At 37.2% G+C, this 17,826-nt stretch overlaps 2 protein-coding genes and 3 non-coding genes across 6 annotated transcripts in view; 2 read left to right on the top strand and 3 right to left on the bottom strand.

The window, feature by feature from the left end:
• LOC128887947 (uncharacterized) overlaps positions 1-17,826 on the top strand; it is a 478,906-nt gene that overhangs the window by 30,566 nt on the left and 430,514 nt on the right. The window lies entirely within an intron of this gene.
• LOC128887929 (apoptotic protease-activating factor 1) lies at positions 944-9,738 on the bottom strand. 2 transcript variants are annotated; one of them, XM_054144432.1, is made up of 10 exons: positions 8,609-9,738; positions 7,842-8,091; positions 7,552-7,726; positions 7,125-7,262; positions 6,734-7,048; positions 6,433-6,668; positions 6,217-6,346; positions 4,136-6,145; positions 3,651-4,055; positions 944-3,570 (listed from the first exon to the last, which is right to left on the bottom strand). In XM_054144432.1, the coding sequence occupies exons 2-10, from the start codon at positions 8,027-8,029 to the stop codon at positions 3,055-3,057; spliced, it is 4,113 nt and encodes a 1,370-aa protein (XP_054000407.1). In that variant the 5' UTR covers positions 8,030-8,091; positions 8,609-9,738; the 3' UTR covers positions 944-3,054. The 2 variants fall into 2 exon arrangements, with proteins under 2 accessions (XP_054000407.1, XP_054000408.1); XM_054144433.1 differs by lacking the exons at positions 7,842-8,091; positions 8,609-9,738 and having other exon boundaries at positions 7,343-7,691.
• On the top strand, positions 9,168-9,239 carry Trnae-cuc (transfer RNA glutamic acid (anticodon CUC)). Its single transcript has one exon. It is a non-coding gene; the product is annotated as a tRNA-Glu (tRNA).
• On the bottom strand, positions 9,386-9,457 carry Trnag-ucc (transfer RNA glycine (anticodon UCC)). Its single transcript has one exon. It is a non-coding gene; the product is annotated as a tRNA-Gly (tRNA).
• Positions 9,550-9,621, bottom strand: Trnag-ucc (transfer RNA glycine (anticodon UCC)). Its single transcript has one exon. It is a non-coding gene; the product is annotated as a tRNA-Gly (tRNA).

Raw genomic sequence — 17,826 nt, forward strand, 5'->3', positions numbered from 1 at the left:
TACCCCCCATTTCCGGCTCCTCCCCGAGTTTTGGGACACCCTGTATATCATGAAATTGTTATCATATATAATTTAGAGCTTTCAAAATAAAGAATTCATGGACCAACCCATTATCCACCAGTAATTACTACATAATTATTTATGGCGTTCAACGACTGCTGATTGTAAACGATATAACCACGTGTCTGTGAGGAGATAATCCTACTGACGCTATAAAATGTACATATTTATAAAATCGTATCGATGTTATCTCCGCTATCACCAAATTACATTTTTCATACGGCTACATTCCTGACGTTCTATCCGATATATCGCGATATGGGAAGATAGATAAGATTATATTTGAAAATCGCAACGTAAAGATAGTATCGACTACAGCACTGTTTTATAAATTATCTCAGCCTTTGATTCAACCGTAGACGAGCTATGTTTGTTATTCGTCATTGATACACCGACACGCGCGCGCGGGGATAAGCAACATTTTTCATCGAATAATAGGTGAGGAATAAAATTAACTATTTTAGAAGATTAACGTTTGTATCTGTTCGTCGTGACATACTTGTCCTTTTTTGAAAGCCAGTTGTCCTTTCCTAGTTTGTGAAATGAGTTTACATTCCCGTTTCACCTTGCGATTCTTTTTCAAGCGTCATTCCATCGACGCGTAACATTTCGATACAAGAAACTCTTCAGGTATGCCAATGAAGTCGATCTAAGTTTCTCTGATAATAATACTATCGATATACATGCTAGAATACGTAAACCGACATTGGCCTAGAGGATAAAATTGGACACTTCGTTTAGTGCCAAGTCGTACATACGTCAGTCTCTTCGTTCCCTATTAATACGTTAGCCACGTGTAGCTATTATACATTGCGATATAGTCCATAAACGTACTTCCTGCGACGGGTCCGTTGATCTCGTGGGAACACGGAAAGCGAGGATGTATTTACATAGTTTTATTTGAGTTAAAATACATACACTTTTTGTAGCATCAACTAAAATACATAGGTTCGAAAGTAATACAATAAGTGGTATAAAAAATTGAGCTTGACGAGAGAATGCAAACTTTTCATGTTTACAGAACAAACATGGTTGCCGCCGCTGGCGGGCGTCACTATTGTTCGCATTTCCCGTAAACTGCACTTCGTTTAAGGAATACACATGGTCGTATGTATTCCGATATCACAATATTGATAAACATTTCGATGTATACGTGATCACGGTCGATTGCACGCATAGAATACATGCGAATAAACATGTAATATTCTATAACATAATTTGTATAAAATAATTGCATACATATACATCATCTGTTACATACCACTGTTCTCTTATACTAGATATTCTTATCTTTAATGTTGGAACATTAACTAATATTAGGTCAACCAAAAATTTCGTGTCTAATGCATTCGCGATAGTTTACCTTTTTAGACACAGCAATAAGAGATAAATGCACTGCTGTTCGAGATTGGTTTTAAGAAAATGCTATCGATCGTAAGATCGTTGAATAGTAAAAAACTTTTACTGAAACGATAAGAAATTTTCTGGATGTCTTTTAATTTAGTATATTTAAAATATTGATGCAAAAATCGACACGAATTTATAAGATGACCTAATAGTACAGTAATATGAGATCGAATAGTTCAGTAAAGTTGAGAAAATCGAGGCACTGAAATAAAGGATACTGTATAAAAATAACTTATCAAAAAGTTGTTCGATTACGGAGGAAATAATAAATATATTCCATACTAAATTTTGATCGATCCGACTATGCACGTACGTGCCAAATATTTTTAGGATTTATTTGAGTTTTTATATGTAGCATATAAAATATATATGTAATATAAATGTATCCTGAAGGGAGTAATGTCATAAATTGGCAGGTAAATTTACAATTAGAATATACAGATATATTAAACATTCCGTACAATTTATGAACACTTGTGTTTACTCCCCTTTAAACATGTGTATCATACACTTAAGGCACGTAGTTCAAATTAAAAATAGAAAATATTATATAATTTGAAAACAAACGAAATTTAAAGATATGAACGTTTTTCACAATTTATCAGATATAAACAATTAATAAACATTTTAAAATTCACTGAAATTTTTTTTTAATTTACTCTAAATATATAATTCTTTTTTTTCATCAAATAAGAAAAATCTACTTTTAAACAATTTTTTTGTTGAAGACATATTACCTATCTGAAGGAAAACATCTCTTCTATGTTAATAATCATACTTATGTATGAATTTTTTTTTATCGGATAGCACTAAATCGAAATGAAATAAAATTTCAACGTTATACGATTTAAATATATCTTATCCATTTGGTATTTACAATTATATTTATTTTATATTGCAATAAGACTTACGAAATAAATTTGTAATGTATACACACACAAATCGTAATATAAGTATGATTATTCGATGTAAGTAAAAAAAGAACTTCCGTATAAACATTAAGTAGAATAAAATGCGCGAATTTCATTTGGCGATGCGCCATAATGAGAAATATTATTCAATAGCACAAATATTTTGAAACGTGTAGGATGAACGGTTTGCAAAATGTTCGAGAGAATCTTATGATTTTAAAAGTACAGTATAAAAAAAAACAGTCAAAAATGCAATTGTGATTGTTCTTTTACACATGTAAAGATGTGTAAAAGTAAGAGATCCATTAATTTTCTTGTAAATGCAAGTGGCAGTAGAGATAGGATTACTGTAAATAAGTTTACGTATTTCTCATAGTCTTGAGCATCAGTCAATATAAGTTGTATGCAAATTCACTTATCTTAAAACTTAATTGGTATAAACCATCAACCTATCTAATATTATCTATATTGTACTTCCCTATTCATGAAATATTTCACTTTGATATAATAACCATATCTACCATTTACAAGTATCAACTTGTTATTCTAATTAATCACAAGTAAAAATTGTATAAAAAACATTTCATATTTTTGATAATGTTTACAGTTATTGCACCTTTACAATAACAAACTTTAAAATATTCATTATAGGAATCTTTAATTACAGTAGTCATGGTTAATTATATCCACATAATGTGAATGTGCTAATGGATCCATATATATCAACTGTAACAAACTTTGTAAAATCGGTAGATATGCATATTTTTGCAAGAAAATTCGAAGGTAATTCGACAACAGCTAATAATGCTGGCTGTTGTGGATTTTTACCTTCGATAAATTTCCAATACTTACTTAGTTTATGGACACCATTCATAGTAGTATTATCCTCCACTTGAGGTTGCATACTGTACATATTTGAGTCTACACTGCAGCTAGTAGACATATGTAAGCCAACATTTGCACTTTGACAGACAGCAGGAGAACTAATACTATGCTTAATTTTGCTTCTGAGCCTTTTTTGTTGCTTATGCGTGCGGATAGTCAACGCAATATTCCACCACACTACTTCATCTGAATTTACGGAAAGTAAAACAGGGACGTCGATTATGGAAGGAGCCCAATATAGTTGAGTAACAGCCGTTGTATGAAAACATAATTTATGTATTTCTTCTCGTATTGATATATCAATAATCTGAAAGTATACGATGGTATGAATTCTATTGATAGTTTCAACATAGTTATAGAAACGATAAATTTATACCGTGTACTTACGGAAATATCTCCGTTTTCAAAGCCAATAGCTACATATTGTTCTTTTTGTGAGATTTCACAACACGTCAGTTTTTGTGTATATCTCGTTCTGAAATATTCAGTAATTTTTATACACGCTGGTAACGTTATCGTATCTTCTTGTAGTTTGTATAAAACTACATCTCCCGCGTCATTTAATACGGCTAGAATAATTTTTCTACAACTCAAGCAACTAAAAGTAGTGATGATGTCCGAACCACCATTGGTTACGCTGTCTCGTCGTACCCAATTCGTATTATTGATATTCCAAAGTGTTATTATACCGTTTCGTGTTACTGTCAGTATACATCTTTCATTTATCTCATGAATTGAAATAATATATCCGGCATTTTGAACTAAGTATGTTAGTTCTTTATTTTGCCAGACCTGCAAGTGATGAAATAGGTGTTAAAGAAATATTATTAAAGTGTTATAAATAACGATACAATCAATTTGTATGAACTTACCCTTAAATTATCGTTTGTCTCTCTACAAACAATTATGTTACTGTTTTGTATGTTTATACATTTTATAAATTCTATGTTTTGTAAAACGTTCAGTATAGGTATGGCTTCCTTTTTCTCTATATCAAATAAAGTAACAACGTGTTTATTCGTAACAAAAATTATTTTCTTTCTATCCAATGAAAGAATTAAGTTACATATTTTTCCGTCGATCGGTTTAGATTCTGCTATTACTTCGTCGCCAAGTAATGCGACGATAGTATTTGAAGGAGTTTCCGTAACAACGGTATCCGGTTGACCAAACTGTTGGACCGCCGCATCAAATAAAGGTTTTCTTATCGATTTACAGACCCCTACTACTGGAAATTTCCATTTGTGAAGCAATTGATTTTCGGAACCACAAATAATATGGTATCCTTCTTCTTTTAACCAATATGTATCCAAAGAAGAAATACGACACTTATAAATGGCTATTGGTTGTGTTCCGGTATTTGCATTTAATATATTTATAAAACCGCTCGAATCAGCCAGAACCAAATATTGACCATCGTATGTTAAGGTAGCGCAAACATAAACGATTTTTTTATTTTCAATACTTGCTCTTATTTGTCTTTCATAATTGTGCATGTGGTCATTGTATCGTCTGAACCATTTTATATATACGGCTGTATCTTCGGTAACAATAAATAAGGAATTATTCTGTTCCGGGACAATACGGAAAAATATAATTTTCGTTTTTAGCAAATTTAGATTGTATTGCGATAGATATTCATATTTTGTGCCACATCTGCAATACGATATTAAAACACCATGTGTTTCATCCATTATGTGGAGCAAGTTACTTTCCATTGAAAATGCTACATTCTTAAGACAACTGTTATCTTGTGGATTATGATGATGTTCTGATAACACTTCTCCATATCGATCCCAAATTTTTATTGTCCCTCTATTTGTAGAAGCTGCTATATATTTATTGTCATGTGCAAATGTCATATCTAGTATAATTTCGCCATTAACAGAAAACACTATTGAGCTATCGTCGTGCGGAATCTGGCTAGTAAATATTCCACTCCAAAAAGATTGTTTTTGCCGTGGACTTAATGGAATATGATTTTGCTCATAATTTTCATCGTCGGAAAGTTTAAAAAGTTTTACTATACCGTGATCATCTAGCGACAAAAAACAATCGCCTTCCGAAGACATGACAATCTTCTTTATGCTGCAACTTTTATCGTGACCACTGAAAACTTTTTGTCTTTTGTAGAAACTATCCCACAAAAGTATTTCACCCGCTCCATTCCCGATTAGAATTAAGTTTGGATCGTACGTAAAACACGACGTACGAATTTCTGTTGATATTTCCTCACTCCATGGCATATCCATCTGTCCCAATTTTTTGTTATGAAATACGTATAAACTTTTAGATCTTTCACTTGCTAGTTTCATGGCAGTATCTTTGACATAGCCTTCATAAGGATGATTCATAGCGATTTGAACTATATCTAGGCAGTTCTTGCGCCTGTGTTTCACTATGATACTTGCTTGTTCTTCTAAAAATCTTTCTAAATCGATCATATTTGCTTCCAATATTGGATCTTTTTTTGTAATATATTTTTTATAATTATCCAGATCTATCAACAAATTACTTAATCCACTATGAATTATTGTTGCTTGGATGAAATCAAAATTGAAGTATATATTAGGAAATTCATCATATAATTGCGCCTGCTCCAAGTGATATCCGATATACGAGTAACTATAATTGTCGGCGGGTAATTTTGAAAAATCACCATTACAGTATTTACGATACTTTTCGATTAACGATTTGTGCATTTCTACTAATTCAGCTTGTGAAAATTTTTTTCGAAGGTGACAAAGTAATAAATCGTGAACACCATAGATATAGCTATGCAATTCATTGTTCCATTGCTTAGCTGCAAGAGATTTATGGCAAAAGTCTAGCATCATTTCCTCAACTTCAAATGGAGCTCCCTCCCAAAGAATCTCCAAAGTCTATAAAATTAATAAAATATAAAGATTCGTTAAATAAACTGTAGGATTTTACAGGCTATTTATAGGTTTACCTGTGGTGTTATATTAACATCTTCCCTAAAAATAACTAATTCTTCGTAACGTTTTCTCATTTCATCTGGTAGTTCCTTTATACACATATTAAAAATTGCTTCTTGTTTCTCCAAAAATATTTTAATTACACTGAAATAGAATGTATACATTATACAAAGTCATATTAAAATATTTTTAGTTAGAATTAATACTTCGTTATATGTTGATAATATTACCGATTTTTCTCGTCTTTATTTCTTAATGAATTCAAATAATATCTCCATCTATGTGGGCGCAATTTCATGTCATGTTTAAATTCTTCGAATTGGGCGGCAAACATAGCTATTAATAAGGGCATTCCTTTACATTCATCATGAATTCGTTTTGCTTCAAATGGAAGTTTATCCTCTTTTGTATCTAACACTTTAGCAAAAAGACCTAAAGTTTCCGCTTCGGTGAAGCCGTCGATCAACTACGAAAACGATTTTCTTTCTTTAGAATATAGAATGAAGAATATAAATACTACAAATATTTTACCTCAAATTTAGAAAATCTTTTGCCTTGTACAACATCGAGATTAGCAGTGATTACTAATGTTTTGCATTCAAAATCAAATGCATCAATTATTTTACTATCACAAACATCATCTAAAATTAACAAAGCATGGGAATGCTTTTCTTTGTTAAAATAATATTTCAAGAAATAAATTAATGAATCTGTTGATGTCTCTGGCATTGACGATTCTGATGACAATTCTAAATTCTTAACAAGATGATAAAGCCTGTTTAATTGGATAAATATTTCCTCATTAATTGGTCGTTCATATCCAAATTTAATCCAATATATTTCACTCTGAAAGAATGGAACAAGACTTTCATATTGTCACTCAGTTTCTTATATAAACATACATTTCATTTGTAAAACTTACATAAAACGAACTTCTTACAAATTTTGTATCCTTCAGTGTGCTAGCTGTTAAACACGATTTACCAAATCCTTTCATTCCATGAAGTACAACATATCCATTTGGTTGTAATTGTTCCAAATAATATTTTAATTCTATCATCTGCAGTCATGAAATATTAATCTTATTTTATGCAGAACTTATACATTAATGGGGGTTAATTAGTATAACAGAACATTTACCAACATCTTTTTAAATTTACACGATTTGTTTCCACAAGCATGCATATAAAATAAATAATATTGATTAATCAACATTAGTTATTACATGCTTCCTTAAAAGTTAGAAAATATTAAATAGTAGTATGTTATCTGTACTATGATTCAATTGGAATATTCAGAAAATTGTAATAATTTATGTTTAATATTTTATTGTTTTGTACATTTCACACCTTTCGTTCTCTGATCACAGTCAGTGGTGAAATTGGAGGAAGGATGGGTGTAGTAACATGTTGTACATCATTCACAGTTTTTCCACTTTCCTCGAGTATGTCCATTTCCTTGCTAAGCCAATCGTAATGATGACGTAAAGCCTCACGAAAACTTTCAAATGCAAATCGACCTCGACTAAAATATTCAATATAATATTGTTTGAGACATAATTGTTGCAGATTTTACCTAACCTTTTGCTTAACTCAGTGCCAGTAGAATGCATCGTCTTTATATATGCTCAAAGTTATACCTTGGAAGTATATCCAATAAAATTTTAGCCCTTTCTTCTTTGGACTGACCAGCCTGTATCTGTTTGATGTGGTCGTCTTTTAATATGTAATCTGATTTTAGCGGACTAATGATACCGTTATATACATCCATATCTGCGACTATATTATTTCGCAGAATTTTAAGAATATTTTGATGCAATCTGTCCATTATTGTATTGTTTAAATACGTCTCATATCATACTCTTTGAATTATTTTACAAATAAGGTTATCTGTGAAGAAAGATTTTTGATTGCACTCTAAAAGTTCTAAAATACTGTCTAAATATAAGGAATACTCCTTCTCTTATCCAAATATAGAAATCCAAGGATTTCATGTTGATAAAACCTTGACAAAAATTAACACAAGTTTTAGCTATGCTTCTATTTCATTTTGCAAATATTGAATGAAAATCGTAAAAAAAAGGAGCAATATGTTAACCTGGAATGTTACTTTTAATAAACACGTGCAAATATATTCTCGAATATAATTTTCAATGAAAGAAACGTTACTATAAAACGCCAATTATAAACAAATATATTTTTATTCGATTTTCCTGGAACCCAAATTATAACTTCCACTTTTTGAAATGTATAATCGAGACAACTTATATACTATATTTGTAAATGTCCTCAAGATCAAGTTTAAAAAGTAAACGAATACTGCGGTCAATGACTTTGGTCGAAGTTCGATTATAGGTCTCACGGTTATTTGAAAAATTTATTGAATAGTATTGAATATGGTTCTTACTTTATCGAAGCTGGTTATTGAACGTATTGAACTACGTCTACGTTTTACGAGGCCTTTGTTTGAAAAGCTGATTAATTGGTACACCATTCAACTATATCACATCACCTCACAACCAAGAAGTAAACTGACTGAACTGACACAGTACGTACAGCATGCATGAGTCAAACAACGCCGTGTGCTCACTGCTGCCAGCTTTGCTTAAGAACTTCGTTGTTTCTGATTGGTCGTCGATATCATACGGCGCAGGTTACCCTCGGATTTTTAAAAAACACATTTTCTAAATCAATAGCATATTACAAAGTTATACAGAAACATGATAAGGGAAATCATTGGAGAATAACATCGATAAATGTTATCAAAAAAAGTGGGTATATAATAAATGGAAAACAAAGAAAACTTATGGAACGAGGAATACAGAATGAGAATTGAAACATCCTTCCAAAGAACAACAGATTATTTTAAACAGAATAATTATAAAATAATTATATATTTTATAATTTTAAGGATTTTACCAAATGTGACTATGTATACTTGTAAGCAGACTTATATTGTAAGCAAATCCGATATGGTCTAGTGGCTAGGATACCTGGCTCTCACCCAGGAGGCTCGGGTTCGATTCCCGGTATCGGAAATCTTTTTTTTTTTTATTTTTAAAATACTTAATCAACAATAATTTATATACTGATAATATATTTTTAAATATAATGTATTTTAAAAGAAAATTACAGTGGATATCATCGAAAAATAAATTTAATAAAAAAGCAAAAATAAATCCACTGCGATGGCCGGGAATCGAACCCGGATCAACTGCTTGGAAGGCAACTATGCTGACCATTACACCACCATCGCAGCTGAGATTTACTATCTCTGTAGATATAGACAAGAATCATATTGATTATTCGAGTATTAAAGGCAAGTGTTACATAAACAAAAACAAATCCTGCGAAGGCCGGGAATCGAACCCGGATCAACTGCTTGGAAGGCAACTATGCTGACCATTACACCACCATCGCAGTTGAGAGCAAGTCTTACAGAGAGCAACGTGATGTCGCCACTGTAATAGAAAATCCATATGAAGAAGTATACTGTTACAAAACGACAACATTTAATACATTTTTTTATCTCGTGTATTTCAGTTTCATAAATATTTACACTAACGAAATATTTACTTGAGCATAATTTAATTAATTTCATATTACATTCAGGTATCACGGATACGTTCATGTTTATTACCAAAATAAAAATGATTTATACAATCCGAATTCATGTCAATTATTTTTTGTCTGTGATAAAAAATTGCGAATAATGTCACCACTTAACGAGCGCACGTGAACCATTGTTTCCTATTCGCCAATTAAACAGCGTTATCCTTTGAAAACGATGCAGATTGTTCTTAAAGCTCGGAGCAAACTATGCTTTATCCCTAAAAATGAAAAAAGTTTAAAAGCCCGCAATAACTGATGTACAAAATACTTTCAGCCGTATGAGCGCGGCCTGTTGTTCAACTTTACAAAATACGAGTTCATTACACGTTGTTCGAAAGTTTTCTAGGACGCGTTAATGACGCAGATTTCACGTTAAATCGTTCGCGTTGTTTACCGATGATGGAAGTATGGAAGATGTTATTTACAAAAACACTTATCCAAGTTCATTTGAAGAGGATAACGAAGGACGATTTGTTTTTATTTCATTTTCGTACAGTTGAATGTTTTGAAAAGTGTTCTCAAGCGAAAACAGAAGTTATGTTACAATAATAAATTTGTACGAGGTGTGCGAAGAATTTGTTAGACCGACTCTACGTTAGGAACTTGCCAAATATAATACTGAATTGGCTTGACAAATCAGAAATTCTGTTTATGTCTATAAAATCTTTATTTTAAACAATTTTTATCATGATTTATTAATACCGCGAGATGTAAATGATGTGCACCATCGATTTATAGCGATGCGTAAGTATCGTAACGTCGAACTCTGTTCAATGGACATCTGCCCACTGAAAGATTAAATTATTCTTGAATAATCCCGGCGGCTGCCGTAACTGGAATCGTTATTGTCAGCGATACGAGATTGCGGAAATGAATTATTTGATTAGTATAGTCGGCCATTCGCTGCTGACACGTATAGGTGAGTTCCCGTTGCATCCGATGCATGCGAGACAAGCTGCAAATTCGATTATGTTAGAAACAGCATTTGGCGCTCAGCCCGCATTAGCCGTGCATTGGTTACTTGCCCGATTAATTTGTCGCGGATTCACTGTTGCGAGCAACTGTGCCATTTTCCCAGTATCCGATACGCGACTAACCGAGGAGAAATCGATAGAGCGTCCAGTCATAAAGGTGGCACGTTCCTAATTAAATGGAGGAACACCGGCGCTGAACGATGCACGGAAACAATTACAATAACAATTCCAATTCACGATCCCACGGGGACGCAGATAGGGGGTGGAATTATTAGGTTGTCCCAAAAATTTCTTTCGTTTTATTACTGAGTAATACGTACAGACTGTATCATGTTTTGCGTTACATTAATGGGTTCTATCCATCTTGCTCGATTACTGTTACGACATCAAGGTTATTCTAAGAGATAAGGTAGTCTATTTATACAAACACTGCCACACGAAACAGCCGGAATGTAAGTAGCGAAAGAAACTTTCGGGACAACCTAATATCTGTCATCACCTGCAAGGTAAACAAGAGTATCGAACCTGGGCGCACAAAGCTCAAATATAGAATACTAGATTGTCTCAGGAAGCATTTAAAAATTTTATTTTATTAAATCATATCTGTAACAGAAAATAATTTCAAGTTTGATGATCCATAGATGAATTTTAATATCCCTCGCGTGACTACAGTTACTTGGTGTTCGATAAATGTATGTCGATTGCTTTCAAGTGATCCTACGAATGGGTTATAATATCTCTGTCTCGTTCTTTAATTAAAAGGACCTTTTTAGGAAAAGAGCAGCGCGCGTGATTCACGTTGCGCGCGGGTTGCGTTTACCCACGGATTTGCATATCGCGTGTGTAGACCGCGCTGGAGCGCGGGTTGCCACAGTGCAGGCGCCGATTCATATTGTTCGAAGAATTACGTCTGTCCCGATTATTTGGTTCCCTCGGGTTGGTTCTAACTGCTGACGATCAAACGACGGAGTTTCCAGGCGCACCGGTGCCCGACTTCCGGACTTTCTTCTTTCTCCCTCGCGAATTTATCGTCCCGCGCCCGACAACGCGAGATTACTCGGAAGTTATACGGGCGTATCTGGCGTTCCCTGGCCGTTCCTTTCCCGGGATCGGCCGCGATAGCTTTTCGCGCGCCAGCTTCGCGAAAAGTTCCGCGAGAACTTGGCGAACGCGAGTTCGCTGGCCCCTGCTGTTGTCGTTATTTATTTACGTTTTGTTTGCCCGACGAAGGAGGAACGCGGCTCGCCGTTTCAACGGCGAGAAAAGAAATACGAGCGGGATCGGGTAAATATCGTTCTCGGTTTAATAGGATATTCGGTGTCGAGAGGGCGGCTCGGCCATTATCCGATCCACTCCCAAACATCTCGCTCCCGTTTCGCCTCTTCAAAGCCCAGGGCGATACCGCGGGAGGGTAAATTCGAACCTCTTAGGGGTTGATCGATCGGGTACTAGTCTAAGCACTTCAAATAGTGTGATCGTGGTATGCGGCCAGGAATGGCAATAACGTTGATAGGATAGTAATATGATTATCACGTGCGCAAGAGGACAGATAATGGTGCTACACGTTTAATTAGAGATGGGATTGAAGAGCTGGATATGGGGTGGAGGAAGTGGAAGGACACAAGTATAATGCCATGCAAATACACCTCATCACTTGGTCCACCAGGAATAGAGTGCATTAATCCGCTAATGCACATGGGCCCCGTAAAATTAGATTCGGCCAGATTTAGTTGGAAATGCGATATTTCAGTGTCGAGTGAATTCCAAACGATTCTGAGCACGACGATCCTCGTTCCTGGCGAGGCCCGCTCGGCGTAAAACGTTGTTACCCGGGAAGCAGATTAATGCCGACGCACACGCGTTCGTCCATTCGGTTCCACGCGAGAGTTCTCGATCGATATAGCGCGCGGTGTCCTTAATGCGGCATTAATTCAAAAATTTACGATCACCGATACGCGCGCTGCTCTCTCGCGAACGTTGGATTCATACCGCGGAATCGCGTTATCGTCCCAACGCCCGGATATTCCACGCTTGGATTACCATCGTCACCGCGATGCCAATTTAATTTAATGGGATCACCGTATACACTCATAATTCGACGATTAATCAATAACGCGCACCAGAGTATAACGTTACGCTTCTTTTTCATCGACGCACGATCCGAGTAACGTACAGATAATTAAGTCTATGTTAAAGTTTTTGATTACGTACGATAAACAAATGTCGATGTATTGTACACATCAATTGCGTTATGTATACATTAAAAGCATTTCTCTTGTTTGCATTTTTTATCATTGCCAATCTGTTACATATTGTCCAGGTTTCTGATAAACAAAAGTTCTTCGTAGGTGATCATGAGATCGTCTACCAACGAGCACGTTTTTCTCATCGCCCTTTCCCGAGTGTTTCCATCGAGTCGATATCGAACGATAAGAGTGATCGTTCCGGGAGAAATGTCCACGTTTCCTTGCCACTTTATTTCCTGGAATAGTTCCCGTGGCTACGACCTCTTCGCTACCACCTTTAACGATCTTCGAATTCCACGTGCGTAGCTCGATCTTTGTCGTAGCGAGTCCACGAACGGCACAATGATTTTTTTTTTTACTACTTCGTCGAACGATTCCTTTCGTTTCACGTGTCTGAGTGTAGTTGTGTTTTGGTTTACCAGAAAATCGTGAAATTTGGTAACGGTCAGAAGTAGTCGGAAGGTCTGAGAACTGATCGATGAGAAAATCACGGAATTAGTTTGCTCGTTCGATTTCGATTCGGCCATCAAATTTTCCCGAGCGCGTTCCTCCCTTGTCCACGCGCGTTCAGAACCGACCCTTTCTTTCGAGCGTCACGGCGCGGCGTCGCGCGATTACTTGCGTCCAATTAAATTTAACGAATTTCCACGGGTACGAACGGCTTTATTGGTTTCATTAATTACGCATGCACTCTGTCCTATGGATCGGTAGCCCGGCAGCGGCTTCTCCGAAATGCACGCACGTTCGTCTGGTCGACGTTCCGCGGGGTTCAGCGATCGCGTCTCTCGCGCATAGCTCGCAGTCATTCCTCTCGCGCGTTCCGCGTTCCGCGAAATCGACAGCGTCAAGAGAACGATTAAAGCCCGATTGTTCGGTCGTTCGGACGGCTATGCCCCGCGGGATCTACGCCGGCGTCCGGCTGGCCGACGTGCCGATATTCAGAATTTGGTAATTAAATCCTGGTCGGTTCGATTCGATGGCTACGCCGATTTACTACTTTACTAAAACATCCGCGCCCGATGGTAAACTCGTCGACTCGCTCGCCCGGAATCCTGGCAACCAGTTCGCGTGTGTGCCGGGGGCTTGATGACGTTACACGGTAAATCGAACGACGAAAAAAGAGGAGTAGATTACAGCCGTTTGTTACCGCGCTCTCTCTTCTCTGTTTGTTTTTACCGCTCAAACAATTTGACCCTATCCGCGTTTCGCGATACCGCAATGCCCTCCAGGTTGTTGCAAATTTTATTTAGCATCGAATAAATGTAACGCAAACAAGGCAATATTGGTATGTAACGTACGGTTTCTGGTTCTATACGGTATATTTCAAAGTTACAGTGAAATTAAATTGGTACCTGCGATAATTTAGTCGCAGAGTCGTACAACTTTCTAGAGATTGTGAATCGCATAAAATGTGTAACGTAACTCGTTATCAGGTAATTCCTCAAGAAAATTCAAGAGATGTTCTTTCATCGCAAACAAGTTGACGCCTCGTTTTTTTAATTCATGTACAATCGATGTACAAAATTGAATGAGTTACCCGTCGTTCAGGTTGTCAAAGTCTAGTTTCGACTGAAAGGGCATTTACCGTATCGACTGGATCGACGTAATCACGACGCGTGAAAAGACACGGCAACGAAAACGATGTCGAACTTGACGAGCGAGCACACGAGGTGGTTGAGCAGGAAATTAGATGCAAAGTGGCCGTGGTAAATGCAGGAAAAAAGATGTTTCCTGGGTATGATCATTTCGGGGCGCCGGCAGAAGTACACGACGTGCGGCTGACATGCGAGATCCCTATACATATACGCCTATCGACACGAATATGCTAATGATCCCGTGGAGCGTTAGTTATGCTAATTCCACTATGATTCACCGGGGCAAACATATGCTGCCTTGCATTTTATACCGACCACCTGCGGAGCTCTAATTGTCGATGAATTATTAATTTACCGTGGAATAACTCCTTCTTCGCTCTTTTAAGTATTCGCTTATTACATACGGTTTAATGGCCATTGCACACTCGCTCGAGATGTCTTATCTGAATAAACGTAACGTTAATTCCTTCCATCGGGAGATACTTTGTATTAGAATCTACTCGATAAATATCATCGAGCTATTTTTACCTCTATAATAAGGTCAAGTTGCAGGTTTGCAATCAACCATTCAGCGACCTTCTTCGCAGAAAGATTTTTTTCTTTGGAATGAATACAGTTCGTTACGGAGAGGTTGGAACACCGTGCTAGTAATCGAAGCTTTGCTGTCTACACTGCCTTCGTATTGAACCTAGGTACCTATGAAAACCTGCAATATTATCCTTACTCAACATTGATATAATATACAAGTAAACAAGGTAACTCGATGTTTCAGTCTTATTACACGCGATTAATGTACCTTCCATACGCATATTTCACGCATCGATGGTACCCCAGGGCAAATAAAGGCGGACGTACGGTCGTCCTGATGTCAACTCCACCGCGTAAATCTCCCGACGCGCATCCTCGACTAGACACCCCTACCCAGCCTTCTTCCGCGAGAATGCTAATTAACAATTGGCAATTCGCAGGCGGCGCAGGACGAAACCGTAAAACGGTACGTTGGCACCGACTAACAAGGCGTGAAGGGTGATTTAGGCGGTGACGTCACGGTTGTACCCGAAAGCATTCGACGTTCTCGAGGAGGTGCGGGAACGAAGACGACGGATAACGCCGGCACCAGCGACGGCTAGAAGGGCGGAAAGAGAGACAGATCCCCAGCAGGCTCGTAAACTGGCGCAATGGCCCCGTGAACGGGGAGGGTCCGTCGGGGCCAAAAAGCGGACGGAGGTCGTCAATGTTGATGATGCGTGGATCACGATGTAGTGACGGCTCCATCATAGCTCGCTGTTCCCTCTTCACCGACGTCGATCGACGCACTCCTCGCCGTTCCATGGGAAGATATACGCCACCTCCGCGAAGCCTATTCCATTTGCTTTATTGAAATAACTCGAAGGAGCGTCGACACGTCCGCGGATACGAGGGCGTCCCATCGAAGCGATTTTCAACGATTTACTTTCGGGAATTGTCTCCAGTTAGGGGAGAGAAAAGAACCAACACCCACTGATACGCGTCTGGAGAGCTTCTGGACTGGGCACCCCGAACAGTCGACTTGACCGATGACACGTGAAAATTCTGTTAACGCAGGAGGCTATCGTTCATCCGTTCCGTCGCAAATTTGATATTGAATATCCACTGGTAGCATTTCTCAGGGTGTCTCATTCAAGCTCGCAAGGGATAAGGGATTGTAACTAGGTGGGCTCGTGTTTTATCTATACTAATATTATATAAATAAAATTATACAGAGGTAAAATGTAGGAGGTAATCTCTGGAACTACTGTACCGATTTAAAAAATTTGTTCAGTAATGGAAAGCTACACTATGCCTCAGTAACACAGGTTATATTTTGTTTTGATGAAAATAAGGTTGCAGTTCGAAATCTCAATATTTATAGTAATGTTATATAGAGGTAAAATTTGTTTGTATATAGGAGGTAATCTCTGGAACTACTGTATCGATTGTTAAAATTTGTTCAGTAACAGAAAGCTACACTATGCCTCGGTTACACAGGCAATATTTTATTTTGATAACAATATGATTGCAGTTCGAAATCTTAATGTTTGTTAATAAAGTTGTGGCAACGCGATACTCACAAATAACGATCGAAGCATCCGAGTTACGGAAAACTCGGACACGCTATTGAACGCGAACGATATAAAATAAATGGTATACCACACGGATGAAACCCCGGGGTGCAGCTTCCTTGGTTATAATTTATTCAATAAAATTTAGCACTACAACGTAACCTCGACACGAGGGTCTACTAAGAAATTCACGTGGAAAAGCTGGAGACGAGAAAGCGAAATCAAACAAGTTCCAAGGAGCATCGACGATTCTATCAAGGTAGAAACGAGGAATAAGACATCGACTCGCGTCTGTTAGTTTTTCGCGAAACCAGGTGACACGAGGGGAAAGAACAGCGACGGTGAAATGCTATGTGCCTCTGCTGGCGCTGTCCGTGTGGCCGTTCCCCTACTCGTCGAGCTATTTACGGGCAGACGATGGAAACGAGTTTCACCTCGTTACGATTAACTCGAACGTAATTATAATTAACCTTGAGTATCGGTGAGCATCCGTGGTCTAGGAAGTACAGCTGCCGTTTGCTTGCATATACATGCGAGAGTCGTTATAACATCCAGCAGTAGCAACGAAACCGGAAACGTCGCAAGGCGTGTCAGACCGGAATCGTTGGTAGTTGCGAGAAAAAAAAAAAACTGCCACCGTGTAAATAAGCTGTACAGTTTGTAGCGCAAACGTACTCGGGGCGTAATGATATTTGTACGATTCATTGTCGGGAGGATGTCCCGGTGTTGTAGAACGACGGAAACGGTGGTCTGTCGAAGATTACCCGCTGCACAAATATACATTGCACTTCATAGTCTGTGGCTCCTCTAGACGAGGTAACCCGTTCAAATCGATCCTCGCGAATGTCCTCCGAACCGTCAGTAGTCCTTGGATTTTCTTTTACGAAAATTCTGTTCGCTGACTCTGAATTTCGAGGGAGATCCTCTCTAGGATACTTTGCAATATTAAAATTAAAGTATCTGTTAAGCTAACGACTCTCCATATTTTAATACATTTTTATAGCGAAGAACTGCATCCGAAGATGCTCCATATCAGCACTGCGATTTAATTAGTCTTTAAAATTCCTGTAACTGGAACCATTCGATCACGTTCCAGAGTAAGTTTGTGTACACGGAA

Source organism: Hylaeus anthracinus, unplaced genomic scaffold (genome assembly GCF_026225885.1).
Source record: "Hylaeus anthracinus isolate JK02 unplaced genomic scaffold, UHH_iyHylAnth1.0_haploid 11989, whole genome shotgun sequence".
NCBI lineage: Eukaryota > Metazoa > Arthropoda > Insecta > Hymenoptera > Colletidae > Hylaeus > Hylaeus anthracinus.